General features: G+C 44.3%; 1 protein-coding gene across 1 annotated transcript in view; it reads left to right on the top strand.

Moving 5' to 3' along the window:
* The window catches only part of LOC138571342 (uncharacterized), a 323,964-nt gene that overhangs the window by 166,861 nt on the left and 131,972 nt on the right, over nucleotides 1–25,131 (top strand). The window contains exon 4 of the mRNA XM_069649190.1: nucleotides 2,295–2,567. Within this exon, the coding sequence (XP_069505291.1) occupies nucleotides 2,295–2,567 (273 nt within the window). The remainder of the gene's footprint in view (nucleotides 1–2,294; nucleotides 2,568–25,131) is intronic.

Raw genomic sequence — 25,131 nt, 5'->3', positions numbered from 1 at the left:
ACCCACCTTACAATACCACATAGAGTAAAATGGCCTTAGGGGACTGGATCCTTCCTCGCTTTGAAACTGAGCAGCGTCGGTCCCATTACCTGTATGGATGGGAGATAATCCACAATCCCAAATTCTGTGTGTTTTCTTAGTTTTGAATATCTCATAACACACTGCATCCACATTATTTTTTTAAAACCCTGCTACTGTCAGTCCTTGAAGGTTTTGCACCCAGAGACAATTTATTTGCCTTTTGCTGAATTATATTCTGATATTTGTAGTCTCACAGTCAAGATGGGGGGAATAATGCCACAATTGTACAATTTTTGCCTAACATAGTTCTATACGGATTTATATATTTCAGTGACACTATGGTATGTGTACGTTTCAAGTCAGCTTTATAAAGCAGAGTATTGTTGAAAGACAGACATGGGGGTGAGGAGGGGAAATGATGAGAGGGCAAGAAAGTAATGAGTATTTGCCAACGATGTGGCAAGAGAGTTTGCAATCCTGGACACTGGTGCAGTTATTTTACCCTGATTGTGGCTGCTTTTTAGGGCACCAGTAAAGGACACATATCGGTGGGCAGTGTCATTTTTTTTCAGAGGGCGGGCACGTCCCCTTGGTTTTCTTTGAGGTTGGCAAACTTGCTCAAGTATTTGACTACCAGGATTTTACTCAGGTTATTATGTTCCTAGTGCAGACACTTACCCACAAGACCACAGCACTTGTTTTGTATTGGGATTTTGTTTTCCATGAAATATTTCACTACAGATTGTGAGCACCTTTTATACTTTGCTAGCATATTTATTGGAAGATTTCCTCTCAGGTTATTGTTCTGGTGTTCATTACTTTTTTTTTTAAATCCAATGCTTTTTTATCTTGCACACTTTCTTCTAAGGAGAAGGTCAATGGAACTTAATTTGCATATTTAACTTTAAAATAAATGGTCACTTACTGTGCATATATTCATGGGTCCAGCTTTTGATTTTTGCTATGGGGCAAAAGTAGCTGGGCATATGTTATTCTTGCAGCTGTTCATTTTTTAAACTTTTTTCTGTGCTGCTTAAATGTGGTTAGTTGAGGTTCTGCGATGTATCACACCAGTCACCAAGAGACCAGCCATAAAACAAGGGGTTTGTGGCATGTTGCTAAACCAAAGTGTGTGATCCTCGGCAAATAATTTAATGTCACTGCGCATTGACTAATAACATTGTGAGTTCTCAAAGCCTGAAATCTCTACATAATAAAAAAATAGATATTTTTAGAACTACAGTGGGTCCACCATCCATGCAGTAACTAGGACCATAACTATATATATATGTGAACAAGTGATGAGGCAGTTGCAAAATGCATTATTGCATTATGCTGGCAAATTTTCGGCAAAACACTGCGGGAATGCCGTTTGCTAATGGCTTTTTAATCATTTTGTGTGATGTTTAATTGAAGAAATAAATGAAGTTTGTCTACACCTTTGGACACTGATTACTAATGGAAATCACATTGAGGAGTGATAGCTGGGTTGGATACCAGAAGCAGGAACATATACTTATATATACATAAATATATAAGTATATAATTTCTTTTACAACACCATGAAAGTTATGGTGGGTCCAAAAAGGTTTGGAAAAAAAACCCTTTCACCTGAAATGTGAAAGTAGGAAAGTCCATTTGAGAGAAGTCAAACATTTCACAACGCCACCTTATAGCCATCGGTTGAAGTTCACCTCCAGTTCTGAGCCACAACTGCAAGGCATTGTGGGTATGCACATTAGCTCAAATGCAAACCTTTTTCTGAAAGTAAATTATGTTAAAATACCTGGTTTCCCCTAATAAGGGTGAAACCAGATATGTAGTTGTCCTGGTAGCCTTGCAAATGTAATGTAATGTAAGCTAATTTGCATACCCACAAAGCCTTGTTGTTGTGGCTCAGAACTGGAGGTGAACTTCCAGCGATGGCTAATAAGTGGCATTGTGGAATGTGTGACTTGGCTCAAATGCACTTTCCTATGTTTTTTTTTTTTTTATATATGTACATTGATATTGTCATTCTTTTGGCTTAATGGGCTCTGGAGGATTGAGAGTAGTCATTGAGTAATGCATTATAGGAGATATATATATATATATATATATATATATAGATATATTGATATATAGATATATATATATATATATATCCCTTAGGCATTTCTACAGTAAGGAAGGCACTTTGAAAACTGTATTTCTTTCAGATATGAGCTTCATACAAATTGAAGAAACAAGTGCTTTCTAGTGTGTGTTTTTTGACATATTGTGTTTTTTTGCAGACTCTCTGACTTTACTGAATTCAACCGAAACCAACAATGTTACATTGTCATGTTTCACCACCATCCCTATGAAAGGGGATTTCACCATCCTGTGGAAGAGAGATGAGTCAATTGTTTCCCGCACAATATTAAATAATAGTGGGGAGTCAACCCGTCGGTTGGAGAGCATATTGAAAGTTACCAGACTGCCAGAGACAGACATCACATACATTTGTCAGCTGTTGTTCCAGAGCAAGGTCCTAGAGGAGCGCAGTCTCACACTCTATGGCACAGGTCAGTCTGCCCTTTCCTCCAAAAACTGTGATTAGGAACTTGGAGATCTGTGTGTTCCTTTATTGTTTACAAATGACAGATTCAAGTTTCCTAGCATTGTGAGTTAATATTTTATCAGAGGAAATTAAATCATAACATTCCAGGCCTAAGAATGTGTAAGTCATGTCATGGTTTCAAAAGTCAAAATGCTTCCATGCCTAATACTTTTGGAGAGAAAAAATCCCACAGCTTAAATATGTAAACTAATATTTGGGCAAATACAGGTAAAATACAAGACAGCAATTGGTTTTGTAAAAGTCCAAATCTGCTCATTGGGAAATTTGACAGTCAACAAACAAAAGACTGACAGCTCAAAATGTCACATGATAGTTGTGAGTAACCAGCACAGTCCTTCATTTTACTTTCCGTTTAGGTAATGCAAGAAAATACATGCCTGGCTCCGGAGACAACTAGTTGTGTGACCATGGAAGTCAGGTGCCTCCAAATGCTAGTAATTGATGTTCCTGTGGGGGCATGGAGAGAATCCCCATGCCTTCTTCACTTAGACATCATCACTACGCAGGGGAAAGTCAAAGAAATCTTACCTCCTCCTTCCTCAGAGGGGTGCCTATAGTCAAACCCAGACTTCATTGCCCAGAATACAACTCTCACAATATTGACCAGCTAGCCAAACCATCATATGAAACCATCCTGCCTCTTTGAGTGCTTGTTTTTTCTGTTAGCAGAACTGTCCCTTTAATAGAGAAAGCCTCTGTATCTGCTAATAGAACAACAGGGTATCAATACTACCGTGCTATCCCCATTTCAAAAGAGAAGTGCTGAAAGTTGTCAAGGGTCTCCAGGAATAAATAAGCACTGTCTATTGAAGAGATCTGAACATTGCTAGTCAATAAAACACCTAGCAAATAAACTGGACACCTTTGACGAGGAGAGCAAACACTTACTACGGAACGAAAGGCATGCTACGTTTTTCTCTGCCAATCGCTCTTTGAGCCTACTCAAACACCAGAGGAACATTCCATGTTTCACAAACACTCACTTGGCTATACGGAACATACACAAAAGACATATCACATTTGTCTCTGGCAATCGCATGGTTTGCTTGCCCGGCCGTCAAGGTTCAATCAGATTTTCTCTTGTCAATCATGCTATGAGACTTTTCAGGCTTCAAAGGCATACCAACATTCTTAACGTTTGCATATAGAACGCCCATGTGGACATCTAAGGTTCAGCAGACTTTCCTACCATACTCATGAAGCACAAATCCATTACAATATGACATCACATTAATTTCCCACTGGCAAAAAGTCAAGAGCAAGCTGGCAAATGGTGCCAGGATTGAAAACACGTTCACCCTGTCTTTCTTCATGTAAAACACAAGAAAAGCTGCAACATGTGCTCCATTATCGCTGTGTACAAGAGAATGCCATGATGGGCATCGGCCTTTCATGGACATGGAAGAGTAATCCAAAATGGGAGGTCTGCCTTTTAAAGGCTTGGCCTTCCCTCAAGGTCACAAAGCATACACAGGTGAACCAATTAGTCTTCACTAATCGAAGTCCCACATGTACTTACATCCGCAGATGCAGATCCCAGAACAGGGCCACAGGGCAATTTAAACTCAGAGTCTCGGAAAGTCAATGTGGGATTTTGGAGTTGGAGCTGGTGACAGGAAGCTGAAGAACGTTTGAGAATATGATATGATATGGCATTTGTAATGCGCCTATACACAAGTGTTTCAAGGCGCGACGAGGCGGGGGGGGGACACGGGGAGACTGACAACGATCCTACTAGGCCAGGTGTCATTCAGACCGCGCAAGTGCAAGGGGAGAGGGGACTGGGAAAAGTGCAGGGGGAAGGGGAGAGGGGGAAAGTGCTGTACATGGTTAGTAGAATACAAGATAAATAATAGGGCCAGCTGGTGGCAAGTGCAAGGAAAGTGCAGTAAAGGTTAGTAGAATACAAGATAAATAATAGGGCCAGCTGGTGGCAAGTGCAAGGTAAGTGCCGGGAGAAGGGGCTGTGGGATACAGAGACAGTCCCGTGGTGCAGGTAGGCAGTGCAAGGGAAGAGTGTCTGGGCCAAGGACCGGTGAGTGGTCCAGTAGCAGATTCGGTGCAGGTTCAGTGGTTTTAGCAGGGAAGAGAGGGAGAGAAAGCGGAGGCAAAGAGGAAGGTTTTGCGGTGCTTCCGGAACCGGAGATGGTTCTTCTCAACTTTCAGAGGGAGGCCCCTGCTGCGGAGAGAGATCTACCCCCAGCTCGTTTCTTGGAGAAGCGGCTGACCCTGAGGTATTTGGAGGTGGATGAGCGAAGAACTCGAGAAAGAAGATATTTAGGAAGAGAGAGTTGAAGGTATTTTGGCCCAAGGCCCCAGAAGGCCTTGTGGACAATACAGAGGGTTTTGAACTTAATCCTCACAGCCACTGGGAGCCAGTGCAGTGATTTCAGTCCTGGAGAGATACGGTCCTTGAGCTTGAGGCCAAGGACAAGTCTCGCAGTCCTGTTCTGGATGAGTTGCAAAGGGCGAAGAGTAGAGGCAGGAAGATTTAGATAGAGGCTGTTACAGTAGTCCAGCTTTGAGAGTGAGGATTGAATTTGCAGAATGCTGGAGAGCAAGGAAGGAATTTGGAGGAGGTTGAGGAGTGAGGAGAGTGTTTTGTTTATGTTGGAGTCAAGAGAGGAAGATAAATCAGCAGCTGGAAGAGTTGTATTGAGACAGGAGAAGGTTAGCTTAAGTTATCTGGAGGAGGTAGTATTGAGAATGGAGTATTTGATAAAAGCCATTTGGAGAAAGTTGGATTGAGGGAGGAGGAATTTAGTTTATCTCATCAGGAGGAACATATCTGGTTGAGGTAGAAGGTTGTAAGAAGAACATATTAGGAGGAAGAGGAGGAGGAGGCGATGGAAGCTATCAAATGTTTAGCTCACCTGATTAGGAAGTTATGGAAGGACACACTTAGTTAGGCATGAGTTAGGCATGAGACCCTGACCTAAATATGCTCAAATTCACAGTTAGAAGAGAAGCAAGCATTTGGCATGGCATTGACGAAGGGAAGGACCAGCTGGGGAGTAGAAAGGTGGTGATAAGGGTATTAGTCATGGCATGATTACAGCAGGGAGGTGTCAAAGGCCATTAAAGATATGCCCCAGTGACATATAATGGATGCAAATCCTGTTGCCTCAGCAGCAAAGTAGAAAAGGAAAAGTATACCATTTATTTTCTTTTAAATTAATTGCTACACATGGCGACAAACCACCAAAAGACTACACATTAACCACTGATGATACGAAGAACCTAGCAGTGACTTTACAGCGCGTCACAGGGGAAGAACCCTATTTGATACAGAGGACTGTTTCTTCACGTTTCAAACTCAAGGCACACTATTTACCAGACAGCCCTGAACTAGACATCACAGAGCTGCCTGAACAAGAAAAATATTTTTGAAAATAAGAAAATATAATATCAAGTCCTGAGGAAAACCAGTCCAACAAGGGGGATACGGTTGAAACTAGAGTAGGGAAGATCAAGAGACGCCCCTACATGAACTCGTCATAAGAAGACCAATGTTATTATTCTGTCTCGTCTAGCAAACTGACTGACTGACTGTCTGATTGTTAGACTGATTGTTTAATTTAATTCAATTGGATTCTCTATTATATGGAACAACACATTTTGTATAACTTGAGTTGTCTGAGTTCTAACTATGAATTCTTATGTATATATTTTAGGATTCTACTGTTTGTGCTTTTGTTGTATACTGCTTGGGATGAATGTAGAAGTATGGTGAGGTAAGAGAGAGTGGTTGGTCTATGGTGTGAGTGAGGGATTGCTTGTAGCAAAGGTTCTAGACTCAGGCAGTTGGAGAGCCCCAGCCTGTGTGAAGGGGCCCAGTGGTTCTTACTGAGATATCCTAATGACACCAACAAAAAACAGCTGTCTTAATTTTGTTCTAATTTGCCAGCCCCATCACAGACACCAGACTTTAACGATGAAATTGTTCAGTTTCTTAGCAATCTCTCTGGACCTAACAGTGCAACACTGTTTCTGGGAGATCTAATTCGCTGGCTTGGAAATACATTGGACAACAAGACTTTCAAACTGGAAACGCCCTAAACGATATCAACTTCCTCATTCAAAATAATGAACCCACAACAGTCATGCCGCCGAGTTCCTGGCGTCTGTGGAGCCGCTGGCGACAAGGATCTTAGTCCCGTTCGCCCAGCCGCGAACAGCCACGCCCCCTTTCCCTGGTTTCACTTTCTTTCTGTTTTCATTGGCTGGAGCGTTCCGCGACCCAGAGTTTTAACCAGCTCCTTCCGGGTCGCGGACGTGTCGCAACGCTTCCGGTTTTCGTCCCGTTAGCACTGCTTGCTGGCTGTCACTACTCTCTGTAGTTCTTCGCCTTTTTCCCCGGTTGGGTCCTCGTTCCCAGTCCGGCTCCCTTTCCTTGTTTCCACGCTCTTCCGCTGCTTGCTACGCTTTTCTCGCTTCCTTGCTTACTCTGTTCCCCGCCTTCTTTGCCCTCAGTCCAACTTGCTTACCCTCCCCCTTCCCATCTTCGCTCTTACCGCTTTCCTTCCTCTCGGCTGTGTTTCTGCTCGTTCATTAAACAGCCTTTCTGCTTCCTTCTTTCTTCTCGCTCTGCGCTACTTCTCCCGTGTACCTTACCCCTGTTTGTCCATTGGATTGCTCTCGACAACCGTTTTGGACACTGTGCTGTAGTCTTCCCGTGTACCAGTCCTCAGCCTGTATTCCGGATTGCTTCTCGTCTGCTGTTTGGATACCTCTGCCTTATTGATCCTCCGTGTACCATTTCCCCGGACCGCTTACTGGACTGCCTGTTTTCTGCGGGGTACAATTCCACGTGATACCTCCAGACCCTATCGACCAGCCAACACCCTGCAAGGATTCCTGGTTCCACTCCTCTGAAGATCACTGTGATAGCACATGGGTTTTTTGTGCTTTTTCCCCTCCTGGTCGTTCCCGGGGGAGGGGTCCCTTGGTCTCCCTTTTGGGGGGCACGGTGGCTTCCTCCCGGGGCCGTCCCTATCTACATTAAAAAAAGGTGCGATCACGAAGAAAGGAAAAGAAGGGCTCTTGGAAGGAAGAAGAAGGTGAGAAGTCGGGGGAGGGGGAGATCTCGGAATCCACATTGTCGGACGAAGATATCACCGAACCCGGTGACAGTTTGCGACGCCAAAAGGAGATGGCCACCCCACAGCAGGTACAAGAACTCATAGCCGCTGTACAAAGCCTGAATCTGGAGATGCAGAACCTTAAGACAGCTAACGCCACCCTACACCAGCGTCTGACGGACAGAGAAAGACCCTCAACCGATTTACCCCCACTTCCCCTTGTGTCAGGGAAGTTTGATGGCTCTCCTAAAAGGGTCAAGGAGTTCCTGGACGCCTGCAATCTTCATTTTTCACTTCGCCCCCAGACCTTTGCATCGGATCACGCTAAGGTGAGATTCATGATTACCCACATGACCGGGAATGCCCTGGCCTGGGCCACCCCTCTGGTAAATCAGCCGGACCCGGTTTTGCAGGACTACAACGCCTTTAAGACTCTGATACAACAAACCTTTCTGCTAACAGAAAGTACCTTCCTGGCCTCGGAGGATCTCCTTGATATCCGTCAAGGAAGCTCTGATCTCCTGACATACATCACCACCTTTAAACAGGTGGCAGCTGAAGCAGGTTGGCAGGAGCAGGCCCAGTATGCCATATTTCGGCGGGGTTTAAGGGAAGAACTGAAGGATGAGTTAGCTCGGATTGAAAGACCTGTGTCCTTTGCTGAACTCCTGACCGCTACCCTCCGAATCGATTTCAGAATGACAGAAAGGCGTCAAGAAAAGAAGAGAACCAGGTTGAGTTTACCCCCTCTCTTGGATACTCACTCACCTACGTCAGTGCCCTTCCAATGAACCGTTAAGGAAGAACCCATGCAGATCGGAACTACCAGAGCCCCACTTACACCTGAAGAAAGGAAACGGCACAGGGAGGGCTCCCTGTGTATGTACTGCAGTTCTTCCTCTCACCTACTAAGAGATTGTCCTGAAGTACCGCCCAGAAGGTCGGGAAACACTCGCCCTCAGTAAACATTGGGACGCATTACCGAGGGGCTGGTTTTAGTCCCTACGCTCCTCTTTCTGTATCCTCCACAGAGACGTCCGAGGACTCCCGGTTGATGGTGCTCACGGTCACTCTCAGAGTAGACACCAAAGAAGTTACTACTTTGGCCTTACTCGACGGTGGGGAAGCAGGGAACTTCATGGATACACATTGGGCAGAAAGGCAGGGAGTGAAGAGAATAGCTAAACAAGAAGATCAGAAGGTGGAAGGGGTTGATGGCGAAACTTTAAGCTCGGGCTTGATCACCCACACCACAGAAGCACTCACCTTGTCCATCCAGCAACACATCGAAAGTATCATGTTCGATATCATCAGAGCTGCACACTTCCCCATAATCTTGGGTATATGTTGGCTACGTAGACACAATCCCAGTATCGACTGGTCTAGAAACTTGCTGAGTTTTCAGTCTTCTCTCTGCAAATCGGAATGCTTACCAGAGACAAAATTTGAGACCGTCAAGACCACGAACAGCTCTGAAGTCAGAACGGTACACTGCCTGCCACACTATCTTAAGGAGTTCAACGAGGTAGTAACAGAAAAGACACCCATCGAGCTCCCGCCGCACCGACCTGAGGACTGCTGTATTGATCTGACCCCAGGAGCACTGGTACCTTTCGGTAGGATGTTTTCACTGTCGTTGGAGGAGAAACAATACCTCCGGAAGTATTTGGACAGTAACATGGAAAACAGACTCATAAGACCATCGAAGTCTCCTGCAGGGGCATTCTTGTTTTTCATCTCAAAGAAAGACTCGAAAGAGTTGAGACCGTGTATTGACTATCGCGGCCTAAATAAGGTCACCATCAAAGATCGTTATCCCATGCCGTTGATCACCGAAATCATACAAGCAGTTCATGGAGCCACTATTTTCACTAAGCTCGACCAAAGGAACGCTTATCACCTTCTCCGGGTGCAGGACGGTGATGAATGGAAGACGGTATTCCGGACTCCATTCGGACTTTTTGAGTACCAAGTAATGCCGTTTGGGTTGGTAAACGCCCCGTCGGTATTCCAACGGTTTATGTACAGGCTGTTTTCGGACCTACTGTGCCAAACCACTTTGGTGTACTTAGACGACATCCTGATTTACTCCCGCACTCCTGAAGACCATATAGAACACATCAGAGAAGTATTCTGCAGGCTCAGGAACAATCATCTGTCTGTTAAACTTGCCAAATGCGTGTTTGCAGCCTCCTCCATTCCATATCTAGGATACATCCTATCCGACCACGGTATATCCATGGATCCACACAAGGTGTCCTCCATCATTGAATGGCCTTCACCTACCTCAGTCAAAGAGATTCAGAAATTCCTGGGTTTAGCAAACTTCTATCAGAGATTTAGCCCCAATTTTTCTCAAAAGATATTACCCACCACTTCTCTCTTAAAGATGTCTACAACTCCATTCAGATGGTCGCTGGAGGCCGAAAACAGCTTTGGGAATCTTAAGGAATCCTTCTGTTCTGCGCCCATCCTGCAACAACCTAACCAACATCTGCCTTTCATTCTGGAGACGGACGCTTCCTCCGCCGCAATAGGGGCTGTGCTTATTCAAGAAGTGCAGGGTGTCGAACATCCGGTGGCTTACTTCTCTAAGACCCTAAACACCAGCCAAAGGAACTATTCGGTCATAGAACGAGAGCTATTAGCCATGAAGGCAGCTTGTGTGGAATGGCACCACCTCCTCCAGGGAGGTAGGTTCCCGTTCACCATTCGGACCGATCATAAGAACTTACAGGTTCTCAGACAGTTTGAGTGTTACAACACTCGACAGGCCCGATGGGCCCACTTCTTCGCACAATTCGATTTCCATATCACATACATCCCAGGCAAGATGAATATCGTGGCCGATTCTCTCTCCCGCCGATGCGATTACATGCCAGAGACTGATACACCTCCCGAACGGATTATCCCCCTGGCCAAGACCATTGGAGTTGTTTCAACGTTCCTTAAGCAGGTACAGGAGGATTCCGGAGGCTGCTTCGAAGTGGAAAGACATTCTAAAGATCTGGTCTATGAAATCAGGAACGGCCTCTACCTTGTTAAAGGAAGACTCTATTTACCCACTCCAGCTTTCCGCAAGACGGCACTTGCCTGGTGTCATGACTCCAAACTTGCTGGACATAGGGGTGCGGCCGGTACTCTTGAATACCTCCAGCGGCATTTCTACTGGCCTAAGATGAGAAAAGATGTGGATCGTTATGTTCAGTCCTGTATCGTCTGTCTGCGGAGTAAGTCATCTCGCCAACGACCGATCGGCCTACTTGAACCATGTGCTGTACCCAAGTGTCCTTGGAGCACAATCTCTACAGACTTCATAGTGGATTTGCCCCTGTCTCAAGGATGCACATGTGTAATGGTGGTTGTGGATTCATTTACTAAGTTGGCTCACTTCTCCCCATTGCCCGGGGTTCCCACGGCGGCAAAAAGGGCGGAAGTGTTTCTCCAAGACATCTTCCGGTTGCACGGTATGCCTAACAAGATAATATCTGACCGAGGAAGCCAGTACACCTCCCGGTTCTGGAAGGCGCTCTGTGTCAGACTGGGTATTGAAAGAGCTCTCACTTCTGGATTGCACCCGCAATCCAACGGGCAAACCGAACGCCTGAACGGAACCCTGGAGCAGTACTTAAGGTGCTTTATCAACTCCCAACAGGACAACTGGTGCACGTTACTCCCTCTTGCAGAATTCTCCTATAATAACTCTACACATTCCGCTCTTGGGTTTAGTCCTTTTTTTGGTACCTATGGTTACCATCCTCGCTCCATTCTTCCTGTCTCTGGCCTTTCTACTAGTTCACCTTTCGTTGAATACTCCCTCTCGCTCCTCAGAGAGACACACAAGAAGGCAGAGGAAGGCATTAAGTCGGCTCAAGCGCAGTATTGCATCCAAGCCAACAAACACTGCCGACCAGTCCCGGGGTGGAATGTAGGAACTAGGGTCATGCTTTCCACTAGATACCTACCTCGTTGGATCCATCCCTTCAAGCTGTCTCCCAAGTACCTAGGGCCATATGAGATTATACAGAAGATCAACCCAGTGGCCTTTCGCTTGAAACAACCCAACAACCTCAAAAGGGTCCACCCCGTTTTCCATGCCTCTCAACTCAAGTCCTTCCATGCGGACACATGGGCCCGTCAGGCTAGACAGGCCCCGGTTCCTCAGGCTTCTACTCAGGCGGAATATGAGGTCGCCCAACTCTGTGACTCAAGGTATCGTAGGGGCAGGTTGGAATATCTAGTTAGATGGAAGGGATACCCCTTTTCAGAGAACTCTTGGGAACCTATCACTCACATAAATGCTCCTGCCTTACTTCGCAAATACCACTTCTTTCATCCAGGAAAACCAGGGGGAGGAAACTATCAAAGAGGGCATACTGTCATGCTGCCGAGTTCCTGGCGTCTGTGGAGCCGCTGGCGACAAGGATCTTAGTCCCGTTCGCCCAGCCGCAAACAGCCACGCCCCCTTTCCCTGGTTTCACTTTCTTTCTGTTTTCATTGGCTGGAGCGTTCCGCGACCCGGAGTTTTAACCAGCTCCTTCGGGGTCGCGGACGCGTCGCAACGCTTCCGGTTTTCGTCCCGTTAGCACTGCTTGCTGGCTGTCACTACTCTCCGTAGTTCTTCGCCTTTTTCCCCGGTTGGGTCCTCGCGCCCAGTCCGGCTCCCTTTCCTTGTTTCCCCGCTCTTCCGCTGCTTGCTACGCTTTTCTCGCTTCCTTGCTAACTCTGTTCCCCGCCTTCTTTGCCCTCCTTCCAACTTGCTTACCCTCCCCCTTCCCATCTTCACTCTTACCGCTTTCCTTCCTCTCGGCTGTGTTTCTGCTCGTTCGTTAAACAGCCTTTCTGCTTCTTTCTTTCTTCTCGCTCTGCGCTACTTCTCCCGTGTACCTTACCCCTGTTTGTCCATTGGATTGCTCTCACCAACCGTTTTGGACACTGTGCTGTAGTCTTCCCGTGTACCAGTCCTCAGCCTGTTTTCCGGATTGCTTCTCGTCTGCTGTTTGGATACCTCTGCCTTATTGATCCTCCGTGTACCATTTCCCCGGACCGCTTACTGGACTGCCTGTTTTCTGCGTCAAGGCTGGTAAGGGACAATACAGGGCATCAGAAAAGGTTTAAGACTCAGCTTGAGACATTCAAAAGACAAAATTGTAAACTAGAAACCTTGTGGCGTGAACATCAAACTCATGAAAAAGAACCTCCTGAAAAGAGGTGGAAAAAATGTACAAACAAGAAATAGTAATGGCAAACATGAATCTCCTCAAATCACTTTTTGGCCTAATATAGAAAACTGCATAATAGTCCAGACCACTTCTAAGATCAATAAAGCAAGAGATAAATTCAAAAATTCCACTTTCCCAATAAATAAATCTAACGACCTACCGACTGCACATTCGCCCACCAGTCTTTCACTTTCTAGACAATTTCCTTAAAGGACATGCTTAATATGCTTTCTTCCATATGACCGACTGCTTGCTCTAAGAACATTCTCCCAACTCAAAATAATCCTTGGCTTCAAGGAACTATTCACATCTTTTTTGACCAGGTTTGTGAATGCTTCATTCAGAGACGGTCATGTCCCGGACACCATCAAGATTCTCACAGTCACCCCTCTCCTCTAGAAGCCCAATCCTGAACCTAAAGATCCAAGTAACCTAACACCAATCACTAAATGTCACTTTTGCTTAAAATACTTGACAAATTTGCCACAGCCCAATTCCAAACTTTTGTGGAGTCTAATGGTATTCTCAACAACAGGTAATCAGGCTTCCGACACTTGCACAGCACCAAAACGGCACTTCTGGATCTCCAGTCTCACCTGTTAAAGAGATTGGACGGAGGCAAAACAGGGAGTCTGATGATGCTCCATCTGTCCGCAGCTGTTGACCTGGTGGACCACAACAGCCTCTTACATTCCCTTGGCTATCTGGGACACTGCTCTAAAGAGGCTGTCAGTTGGTTCTGCTCTTTTCTGTCAGGTCGAGAGGCCAGAGCCCAATGGGGTTCAGCATTCTCCCCAGCTTCCCCCATCCTGTGTGTGGTCCCACCAGGGGGTGTGTCTCTTGCCTGTTCTGTTTACTCTTTACATTAGACTCCTCTGCTCACTCCTGTATGATATGATATGATATGGCATTTGTAACGTGCCTATACACAAGTGTTTCAAGGCACGACGAGGCAGGGGGGGGGACAAGGGGAGACAGGCAACGATCCCACTAGGCCAGGTGTCATTCAGATCGCGCAAGTACAAGGGTAGAGGGGAAGGGAAAAGTGCATGGGGGAAAGGGAGAGGGAAAAGTGCAGTACAGGGTTATTAGCATACAGCATACAGGATAAATAACAAGGGCCAAGTGCAGACAAGTGCTGGGAAGGGGGGCTGTAGGGATACAGACACAGTCCTGCAGTGCAGGGGTTGCCAGGGAGGCAGTGCAGGTGAGAGTGGATGGGCCAAGGACCGAGAACGGTGAGTGGCCCAGTTGCAGATTCTGTGCAGTTTAAGTAGTATTAGCAGGGGAGAGGGGGAGAGAAAGCGGAGGCAAAGAGGAAGGTTTTGAGGTGCTTCCTGAACCGGAGATGATTCTCCTCAAGTTTCAGGGAGGCAGGAAGGCTGTTCCAGAGGGAGGCCCCTGCAGCGGAGAGAGATCTGCCCCCAACTCGTTGTTTGGAGAAGCGGGTGACCCTGAGGGAGTTGGAGGTGGATGAGCGAAGAGCTCGAGAAAGAAGCTATTTAGGAAGAGAGAGTTGAAGGTATTTTGGCCCAAGGCCCCAGACGGCCTTGTGGACAATGCAGAAGGTTTTGAACTTGATCCTCACAGTCACTGGGAGCCAGTGTAGTGATTTCAGTCCTGGAGAGATACGGTCCCTGGGCTTGAGTCCAAGGACAAGTCTCGCAGTCCAGTTCTGGATGAGTTGCAAAGGGCGGAGAGTAGAGGCGGGCAGATTTAGATATAGGCTGTTACAGTAGTCCAGCTTCGAGAGAACCAGGGCTCTAGAGACAGTGAGCTTCTGGGGGAAGGAGAGGAAAGGAAGGATACCTCTGAGGAGGTGTAGCTGGTAGTGTGACTTCTTAGAGACGTCGGATATGTGAGGAGAGAAGGAGAGTGTGGAGTCGAAGATGACCCCGAAGTTTTTTGCCTTGCAGGTAGGAGCAGGAAGAGGGCCCAGAGAGGCCGGCCAAAGAGCTGCAGGGAAGGATGGAGTGGGAGTGCCGATGAGTAGAATCTCAGTCTTACTGGCATTAAGGCAGAGGTCGTTGGAGGCACACTATTCCTGGATAGCAGAAAGACAGTCAGAGATGAGGGAAGGAGTAGAGGAGGCCGAGGGTAGCCTGAAAATGAGCTGGGTATCTTCCGCATAGCACTGAAAGTCGGGGCAGAGAGCAGCGATGCAGATGATACTCAGTTAGTACAGGAAGTAACTCCGTCGACTCGGCTACACTGGCCCACGTATTTAACCAAATTGAAATATGGATGGCAAGAAACTGGTTATGCCTGAATGGCAGTAAAACTGAGCTCCTTGCTTTTGGAAATTAAGCAATTAAATTAGGAGAAGTATCATTACAGTCCAAAAGCAAGGTGAAAACGCTCTGCATTTAGCTGGAGGCTTCACTGAACACTGATGCCCATGTCAAACAGGTGAGCCAGAGCTGTAATTTTCATCTTTGCCTGATTAAGAACATCCGAACATACATTTCAGAAAACAACTGCGCACTCATTGCCTGGTGTACCATCTTATCAAGGAATGACTACTGCAATTAATTGCTGATTGCTGCTTCACAACACAATCTGAAAACATGTCAAACTCTCCAGAATGACGCAGTGCATATCATTAAGAAAGTCTCTAGAAGGGCAAATGCATCGGAGCACAGGCGGGATCTCCACTGGCTCCCCATACAGGAATGCATAACTTTAAAGTATGCACCATGATCCATTGTTGTGTTTCTGGGTCTGCCCTCGCGTACCTCAGATCTTTGATTGCTCGTTATAATATAAGCAGACTGCTACACTCCTCTAACTAACTGCAGGTTTCTATTTCAACTTTTAGATGTGTAAGGGGTCTGGGAAGGTCTTTTTCCATCAAAGCGTCAATCATCTGAAACTTTCTGCCTCCAGCAATTAGATTGGAGGGAGATTTCCAATCTTTTCAAAAATCCCTGAAAACTGTCCTTTCAAGTAGTCAGTTAACTTCTCTTTAAGAAAGTGTTGTGATCAACCTCTCCTTCTGTTTGTGCCTCTGTCCTGTCCTTTACATTTGTATTCACTGTGTTAAGGTTCTTGCGCCGTGATGCCCGTGGGCTTTCGGCACAATACAAACGAATACATGAATAAATAAATAAATACAAATAAATGTAACTTATTGAAGCTGAGTAAAGTAACTGGCTGGAACAGACCTGGACCTTGCGTTATTTCACTGGCAATCAGCTGGTCTTTCTGGGAGTCCAGCAAATGGACTTGCATGCAAGAAGAAGAAGTTGATGGGGACAAGTCTGCTGCAGGGGCTGCAGAGAAGAAGAGAGAGGGACCACTGCCCCCACAAGTAAGTCCCATCATCCAAAGCGAAGTAGAAGGTTAGCGGTGCCCCACTAGATCACCCAGGTTGAAGAAAGAACGAAATAAATGGTAGAAGTGCAAGGGTACAGACCCATTACCCAGGGCAACGATGCATAGGGGACTCGAAAGAAGATCCAGGGGCATGGAGCTTTGCCTAGTAGAAGGCTCAGGCACAGAATATATCACCAGTGCCGAAGCAGCTAATCGTGTCATACAAGCACAAGTGCCAGGGCATAAAAAGTGAGTTGTGCAGAAGACCCTGAACAGTGTCCCAGTGCCTAACATAGTTCTATAAGGATTTATATATTTGTGTGACACTATGGTATATGGACTTTTCTCGTCAGCTTTACAAAGCAGAGTATTGTTGAAAGAAAGACATTGGGCGAGGAGGGGAAATGATGAGAGGGCAAGAAAGTCATGAGTATATGCCCACGATCTGGCAAGAGAGTTTGCAATCCTGGACACTGGTGCAGTTATTTTCCAGTGATTGTGGCTGCTTTTCAGGGCACCAGTAAAGGACATATATTGGTGGACAGCGTAACGTTTTTTCAGCGGGCGGACGCATCCACTTGGGTTTCTTTGAGGTTGGCAAGCTTGCTCAAGTATTTGGCTACCAGGATTTTACTCAGGTTGTCATATTCCCAATGCAGACACTTACCCACAAGACCACAAGCACATTTCATATTAGGATTTTGTTTTCCATTAAATATTTCACTACAGATTGCTGGGTTTAAATGGTGAGCACCTTATATACTTTGCCAGCAAATTTATTGGAAGATTTCCTCTCACAGGTTATCTTTCTGGTGTTCATTACTTTTTTTTAAAGTCCAATGCTTTTTTGTCTTGCACACTTTGTCCTAAGGAGAAGGTCAATTGAACTTAATTTGTATATTTCACTTTAAATAATATATGGTCACTTACTGTGCGTATATTCATGGGCCCAGCTTTTGAGTTTCGCTATGGGGGCAAAAGTACATGGATATATGTTATACATGCAGCTGATAATTTGTTACCCCTTTCCATGCTGCTTAAATGCGTTTAGTTGAGGTTGTCCGATGTATCACAACAGTCACCAAGAGACCAGCCATAAAACAAGGGGCTTGATGCATGCTGCTTAACCAAAGTGTGTGATCTTCGGCAAATAATGTAATGTCACTGTGCATTGATTTATAACATTGTGAGTTCTCAAAGCCTGCAATGTTGTATACATAATAAAAGAAATAGATATGTTTAGAACTACAATGGGTATGCCATCCATGCAGTAACTGGGACCGACACTGCTTAACTTCAAAGCGAGGAAGGAGCCAGCCCCCTCACGCCATGTTGCCTAATGAATGAGCCCATCTTGCAAGTCGACTTAGAGAAGCATGGCCTGAGGGGGTTGGATCTTTGTTCGCATCAAAGCTAAGCAGGGTTGGTCTTGGTTACTGCATGGATGGGAGACAGTCCACAGTCCCGAATGTCTTGTGATTTTTCCTAGTATAGAAATTCTCATAACACACAGCATTCACATTTGTTTTAATACCTTGCTACTTTCAGTGTTCTCATAAAACCTGTTATTAGTGATGTCATCAGTAATGTGATCTGTGATGTCATCTTTGTGGTCATAGGCTCTCTATCAGGGGGTGCAACGTTAATGTGGCTTTAGCTGAATTACAGGGGTTTTGTTGCATTGTTCGCACCTTAATGTCACTGCAACTTAAGTTTTGTCCTTGAATTTCAAAGGCTATGTTACAACGTTAAGTTGCTCAACTCATAGGAAGGGCACTTTTTGGGCGGCTTATAACTTCGCTACCTGTGTACGAATCCTCACCAAACTTTGCAAAAAAAGTATATGTCCACTCTGAATTCTTTTGCCAAGTTTGGTGAGGTATCATCAAGGGGGGACAAAGTTGTAGGGGGGGTCCCACATATGTTTTTTTTCCACAGACATAATGGGAAACAACTTTGCTCATGCCTACAGCCCAAACCGCTGGACGGATTTGCACCAAATGTGCGGCAGGTGCAGCGGTTTGATCGTGAAGGTGTGCTTTTGTTCATTTGGTGTAAATACGTACAGTATGACTTTTTAAAACAACCAAAAAATAAGGAAAAACAGTTTGTGGTATCGGTGTCCAGTCTGCTGACACATTTCCCTGTTCGCCCTGTTCCGGCGGTGCGCGTCATGTCCGCGGACACCAGACGTGCACATTGATTGGCTGGAGGGAAGCATGATGAGCATCATAATTTTCGGAAACGCCTGCCATCTTGTGTCCGTGGATATTCGCGGACACTGTGGCAGAAAAAGGTGCTTGAAAACATGTTTTGGGGCATCTAGTGGTGGGAAGCAGGGCTGGAAAGGGTGGGGTAGTGAAAGATGGGTCATGTGATGCATTTGTTTATGTGCAAGATAGCAGTTTGTGTCCGTGGTGTCTGCAGACACTGTGGCAGTCCGCGGACAGTTCCTTGAGCAACCAGTTCATCTACTGACTCCAAGCAGGCTTTATTAGGGCAGGGGAGTGCATTGTAGATGACATGAGGATGTTTGTATTGTGCTGTGGTGGTTGTATGTATTGGAGTACAATGTGTACAGAAGTGGATAGGGTTTGAATAATAATGGCTGTATTATGTTGCAGTGGTTGTGGCCAGGGTCTGGAGTATTGGGTGCATGGCCGGAGGCCGTAGGCCGTAGACTATGCACCCAAGACTCCTAGCCCTGGCCAAAAAGTACTGCAGCATAATACAGACATGCACTCAAAATTGTGATACTGGTATATGGATTGGAGAAATATGTGTACAGAATGTACGTTTGCAGAGTCTGTACACTGGTTGAAGTTCTGTAACAGTGTGTGTACTACAGTGTAAATGGGCCTCATTACAAGTATGGCGGTAAGGCAACAAGAGTGCCGGTATCACTACCGGTACCGTTGCTACCGTATCGCAATACTAGGAGTTCTGCTCGCGGGTGCCCTTGCAGCCACCAGGTTTGACCTGGTGGCCGTACCGGCGCCCACAAGCAGAACATGATGGTAGCACCGGTACCATTATTACCGGTACCGGTCATACCACCCTCCTGGGAATGGGGATCGACTGGGCCCGGCACCCACGAAAGGGCAATTATCGGGTCCGGCTGGGCCGGAATAGCCCGGTAATTGCCAATTTGCGGGTGCCGGTCCCAGATGTCAGTTTGGAGGTAGCCTTGCTGGTAAAACCGACAACACTACCTCCAACCTTGTAATGAGGCCCAGCTGGATTATTGACTTGTACAGTGTGCTAACTAGTTGTACGTACTGGAATACTATGTGTGCAGAAGTGGATACGGTTTCAAGGGTATGCTTTATGTGTTTGTGTTAAGTGGGCAGATGTTTGCATGCATGCCTGTATTATGCTGTGGTATTTGTAAGTAGGTCCTAGAGTCTTCGGTGTATGGCATAGGTGAGTGGGCTGTGGTAATTGGGCAAATGTTTGCCTGCATGGCTGTACTATGCTGCATTGGTTGTGGCCAGGTCCTGGAGCCATGCACCCAAGACTCTAGGCCCTGGCCACAAGCACTGCAGAATTGTACAGCTATGCATGCAACATTGCTATACTGGAATAAGGATTGTAGAAATATGTGTACAGAATGTATGTTTGCAGATTGCAAATAAGTGGGACACCAATAATTGTATTCTTACTGTTTGTATTGTTTGAGATACAATAATTGTATACTTAGTGTTTGTATTGTTGAGGAGCTCTACTGTTTTGTTTGCATGGTGTGTGCAAATGTACAATACATTTTTCTTTCATTCTCTGTGATAAAAGAAAATATAGCATGTTAGGGTAGGTACTTTGTAAAGCCGTATTGCAGATATGTGTATACTTTGTGGACCCTCATAGTTAGTACATAGCAAGTACTATGCTTTAAACAAGTGTACTGTGCCATTTGCTCAGTTCCTGTGTTTCTTCGCGTAATCATTGGGTCGGTGGAAAATAAAATCCATGCTGGATTTAAAATAAAACCTTCTACGTTTAATTGTTGTTATATTGGATAGTTTGGTTTAGTGACATGACCACTATGCATAGCAATAGTTGAGGTGATTTTCATTTTGGAAGTTGTATTACTATGGTTGTAGTTAGAGTCCAGTTGGCGTATTCTAACTGTTTATCTGTTTGCTCTTTTTAGCAGTATTTCTTTATGTTTTGGTGGTTGTTGATGTTTTCTAAATACTGTGGTATTGCAGAGTAATATTGCAGAATTGTGCGGACACTTAGATACCTGTTGGTGTATTCTAACTGTTGATAGTTTGGAAGTTGTTGAGGGTTAGTTTGTAGTACTGTGGTAGCTGAAGGTTGCTTTGGGCAGATTGATCGCCGGAAGTAATATTTAAGTGCTATGGTTGCAGTTAGATAATGGTTGGCGTATTGTAAGTGTTCACAGGGCCGAAGTTTATTTTGATTTTGCAACTACATATGTGAGAGTGGGTATTCAGCAGTACGTTTGTAGATTAGTGAGTACATTTTGGTTTCAAGAATATTAAGTAGGCATTTGCAAGATTTGAAGGTTATCTTTGCTTCAGAGTAATTGAAGTATCATTGCATTCAAAGCATCCACATTTCTTTTTAATGTATGCAGTATAGTGACCTGCACTGGTTGTGTTGCCTGTGTGGTAGATTATGCCTACTGTTGTGAAGGTTTTCTTGCCAAGTGATACTTGCCCATGTGTGAAGCTAATAAGCTTGCAGTTGTTTTTGGTACCATCTGCATTGTATTGTAAAAGCATTAGTATTACATATTGGCTGTGCAATTGTATTTGTAAGGTGGTACGATTATCGGAATTGCAAGTAGTACATATTATGCCATGATTTGCATTTTGTACCAGCCGTTGAAATGGAATGGATTCATAGTTAGGTATTGATACATACACAAAGGGCTCGTTAGGGAATTGTTCCTGCATCACATAGTTGCAGAGAGTGCATGTATGTTTCGATTTGTTTCGATTTGTATGAAACATAGGTATGTTTTTGCTTTCCAGTACATGTAGTAAGTACATTAGACATTCTTGTGGATCCTCCTGTGTGTTTAGAGTGAATCTCACCATTCCTGCACAGTCGTCTAATTCCTGCCTTATTCCAGAAACACTGTAGGTGTTGTCAGGATTATTTGTTGCATTTCTGTGGAGGAGTAACATTTGCAAACACAACTGGTCTGCACCATTTAAGTAAATGTTTTCTAGAATTGGTAGCAATTGGAATAGAACATTGATTGATGCATTTGCATAGCAATTCACACCAGTTGTATTGGAAAATTTGAATGGACCAGACAGTTCTGTGTCTGAGTCATTTGATGAAAGTCCATGGGGTTTCTTTGCAGAAGTAGTTGTTTTTGATTGATGAGATGTGTATGCCTTTGAATTTTCAGTACATCCTTTTGTGGTTTTGGTAGTTGATGGAGTATGAGCTGATTTCAATTTCTTTGGTGGTACTATTGGGAGATCATGTATAAGTTCTGATTGCATGAGTTTTCGTTTACAAAGTTTGTGTTTTTGAAGCACAGGGTACATTTTGAGATGGGGTGTGTAAAGTGCACATAGTCTATGGTACTCTACGATGAAAGGAATGTCAGCATTGACTTTACTTGCATCAAAATTGACTTGACTAGAAATAGTCCTTCAAGTGTACATAGTCGTGACAGTGCTACGTAACTCATGCCTTCTTTAAAAACTGTGATGCCAATATCAATCAATGCTTGATCTAGGGTTAGACATTGCAATTTATGAATAGTGACTGCGTATGATAGTGACAGAGAACACTTCTCTGTGTACATACATGTCTTTGAAAAGAAGGGATTGGGCTGTTGAGAGTCCTATCCTTTTAACTTCTGAAAGTTTATCAAAGTGAACATTGATAAACTGAATGCTGTTGTCACGTGGGTATGTTTGAAAGCCAACAACTGTACCAAGTGCAACATTAGCTAAACCTTGCTCCACCTCAAGGTTATGCTTCAGCATCACTCTACAGTTTAAACACAATGTTAACATTTGATCTAAACCAGCTGTGTTAGAGATAGAGTTTTCTAAGGTATTTAGTCGTGCTGTGGCTTGTTGAAACACAGGTAATGTCATACTGTGCACATCGAGTTTGTCTATGGAGTAAATTTGCACCAGTGGTTGCATTTCTTTTTTCAGCATTGTTTCATTGAATTGTGCACAGCTTGCAAGAGTTGGCATTAAGGACATACAGATTACATTTTGTGTGCTAATTGTTCCATGACATCGGTAGCACATGTGTTATCGCCATTTAGCTCATGGATGCGTCTGGTATTTAAGATGAACTGTGCTTCCTTAGATAGTACACCAATCTGAATATTTTTCAAAATGTTGGCATAAGTGAGGTCTGCAGACTGACGCATGTTTTCAGGAAGTTCTCTGTATTGGAAATATTGCCAGAGATTTACATTTCCTATGCTGCCAAGAGGTTTACGAAGAAGATCTCCAAAAACAATACCATGTTTTCCACCAAAGAGTTCTTCGTAGTCTGTTTTAGGGATCTCTTGAAATCTGAGGTGAATCAAAAACAACATTAGGTTGGAGACCATGCTCACCTCATCTATTAGGAGCATGTTCATTTGTTTTAAAACTCTGCTTAGCTCCATAGCAGCTTCTGCAGAAGGTTTGTAGCAGTCTAATTTGTTTTGGTGTTTTACTGGAAGGAGTGCAATCGGTGTAGAGTGACACCACCTATGTTGTAGGCAGCTATACCTGTGGGGCAGTTACAACAGCTGAAAACTTGCTGTTTGTTCATTGTTGGAAGAAATTGCTGATGATTTTTATTACGAATGTTTTGCCTGAACCAGCTTTACCACTTACATACAGCATTATAGGTTTATAGTCTTGACAGGTACAAGTTTTAGTTTCGTGCTGTACACCATGTTCAATTTCTCAAGTTACTTCTAGGAAAATGCTATGGTGCTCATTGTTTAACTGTGACTTCAGTACAGCAAAGCCTTCTGTAGATTGCTCATACTGACACATGGTGTGTTCTACTTCTGTCATGGCTAATTCTGCCTAATTTGCTATGAGTGGGTGTCCAAGTGGTTCTTGGCTTCCTGTTAGAGAAGGTTGAGTGTCTATATTTAGTTGTGCTTGAAATTCTTCTTCTTGTTGGCGTTCATTGTCCAACATGTTTTGTACTGTGTAAAATGTATATCTGTTATAGTGCTTTCACGTACATTGAAAGCATCTTCATAGGAGGCATGGGTGTCTAATAAATCTTCTTCCTTTCTCCATGGTTTAAAAAATTGGAGTAGGGACATGTAGTACAGTTATTTATGTTGAGGAGTTTTTAATGATAGCTTCATATTATTAATCAGGCTAGCTTTGGTAAGTTTAACTAGGCTTCCCTCACAACTTTCAATGTGTATTTACATTTTTTCTCATGTGGTTTAATATTATTTTTGTATGAGAAGTTTTGGGCTATATGGTATAGGCACATGGTTTCCAAAGCAGTACTCTTGTTTGGGTAGTATGTGTCCAATAAGTTGTTTTTCAAAAAGCCCTGGCTGTTAGGATCGTTTTGGGCTATTTTTTCTATGTCTTGATATGATTTTAGAACTCTTTTTCTGCATGCAGCAGGACCAAGGCTTAGCCAGACTATGTTTTCAGATTTATACAAGTCATACAAGTCAGTGCTGGTTAAAAAGTCTTCGGCTTCGTAGCAACCACATCCTCTATGGGCAAGCATTTTTATACCAAAGCTGTACAATTTCTGTGTCAGTGTTTTGTCAGATGATATGCCATCCTAGAGGTATTTCAGCTCTGTTTAAACAGCTGTGCTTAGGTAGACTTTGACATATCGTGCAACTGCAGTGGAATTGTCAGCAATGTACTGCACATCTATATTTGCATTCCATAGGAGGGCAATGATTGCATGGTAATCATTGATGTACCTTGATGCTTCTGTTCTTCTTATGCAGTATGTGATCTTAGATGATTTACCTTTCACACTGTGTCTAACTGAAGACATGAAGCTGTTCGCTTGTCCTGTTGCTGAAACTGGTCTAGGGAAACCAAAGCAGCATTTGGTGAAGTATTTCCCTTTGTTTTTATATTTACGCCAACAATACTTGCCACACTTGTGTCTTTGAAATTGCAAAATTTGGGCATGTAGCTAGCTCTGTAGTTTCTGAAGGGATTTCACAAGTGACATATTTGAGAATGAACTCCAAAACAGTGGCATCACTCTCATGACTACATTTTGGATCATCTTTAATCCACACAAGCATGTGGATGTGTGATGCTCCTCTGGCTTGATATTCTTTTCTCCAAAAAAAGTGTTCCACTTCTCTGATGGGAGGAACTGTTTTATTACAAATAAAGTGCAGTATGGCTATAATGCGATGATGGGAGTACCTGGATACATTTACAGGATCCAGAGAGCAGAGTTCTCCTGGTGTTTTTATTTCAATACATACTTTGTTTTTGTTTGCTATGCGTAGGAAGTCGTGCAAGTCTTCCCATGCATACTCTGCACAAATTAAAGTGACAAACCATGTGGGTGGGAAAAGGTTGTGAAGCATACACCGTACATCTGCGTGACGTCAGAACCAGCACTCTTTCGTTCCATGCATGTTTGCCAAGAGATTTGTAATACTGAACTGTAAAACTTCATCTTTGTCTTGCACCTTTTGGAGTAGCTGTGTAGCAGACATGTTTTGAAAATTGGAACCTGTTTTCAATGTGTGTGCAACTCCATAACATAGAGTTGTTAGTTCACTTTCAAACAGGAGGTGGAATATGTATTCGACATTTTGTCTGAAGCTGGGGTCTTCAGAATGCATTTGTAAAGAGCGGTATTCTGATGCAGTTATTTGTTTGCACCTTTCATCGTACCTTCCACCTTTTCCAGTAGGAAAAAGTAGAGCAAA

The sequence above is a fragment of the Ambystoma mexicanum genome, chromosome 1p (genome assembly GCF_040938575.1).
Source record: "Ambystoma mexicanum isolate Mex_15411 chromosome 1p, UKY_AmexF1_1, whole genome shotgun sequence".
NCBI lineage: Eukaryota > Metazoa > Chordata > Amphibia > Caudata > Ambystomatidae > Ambystoma > Ambystoma mexicanum.
Note: the sequence above shows the minus strand (reverse complement) of the source record. Positions and strands in the feature narration are given on the sequence as shown.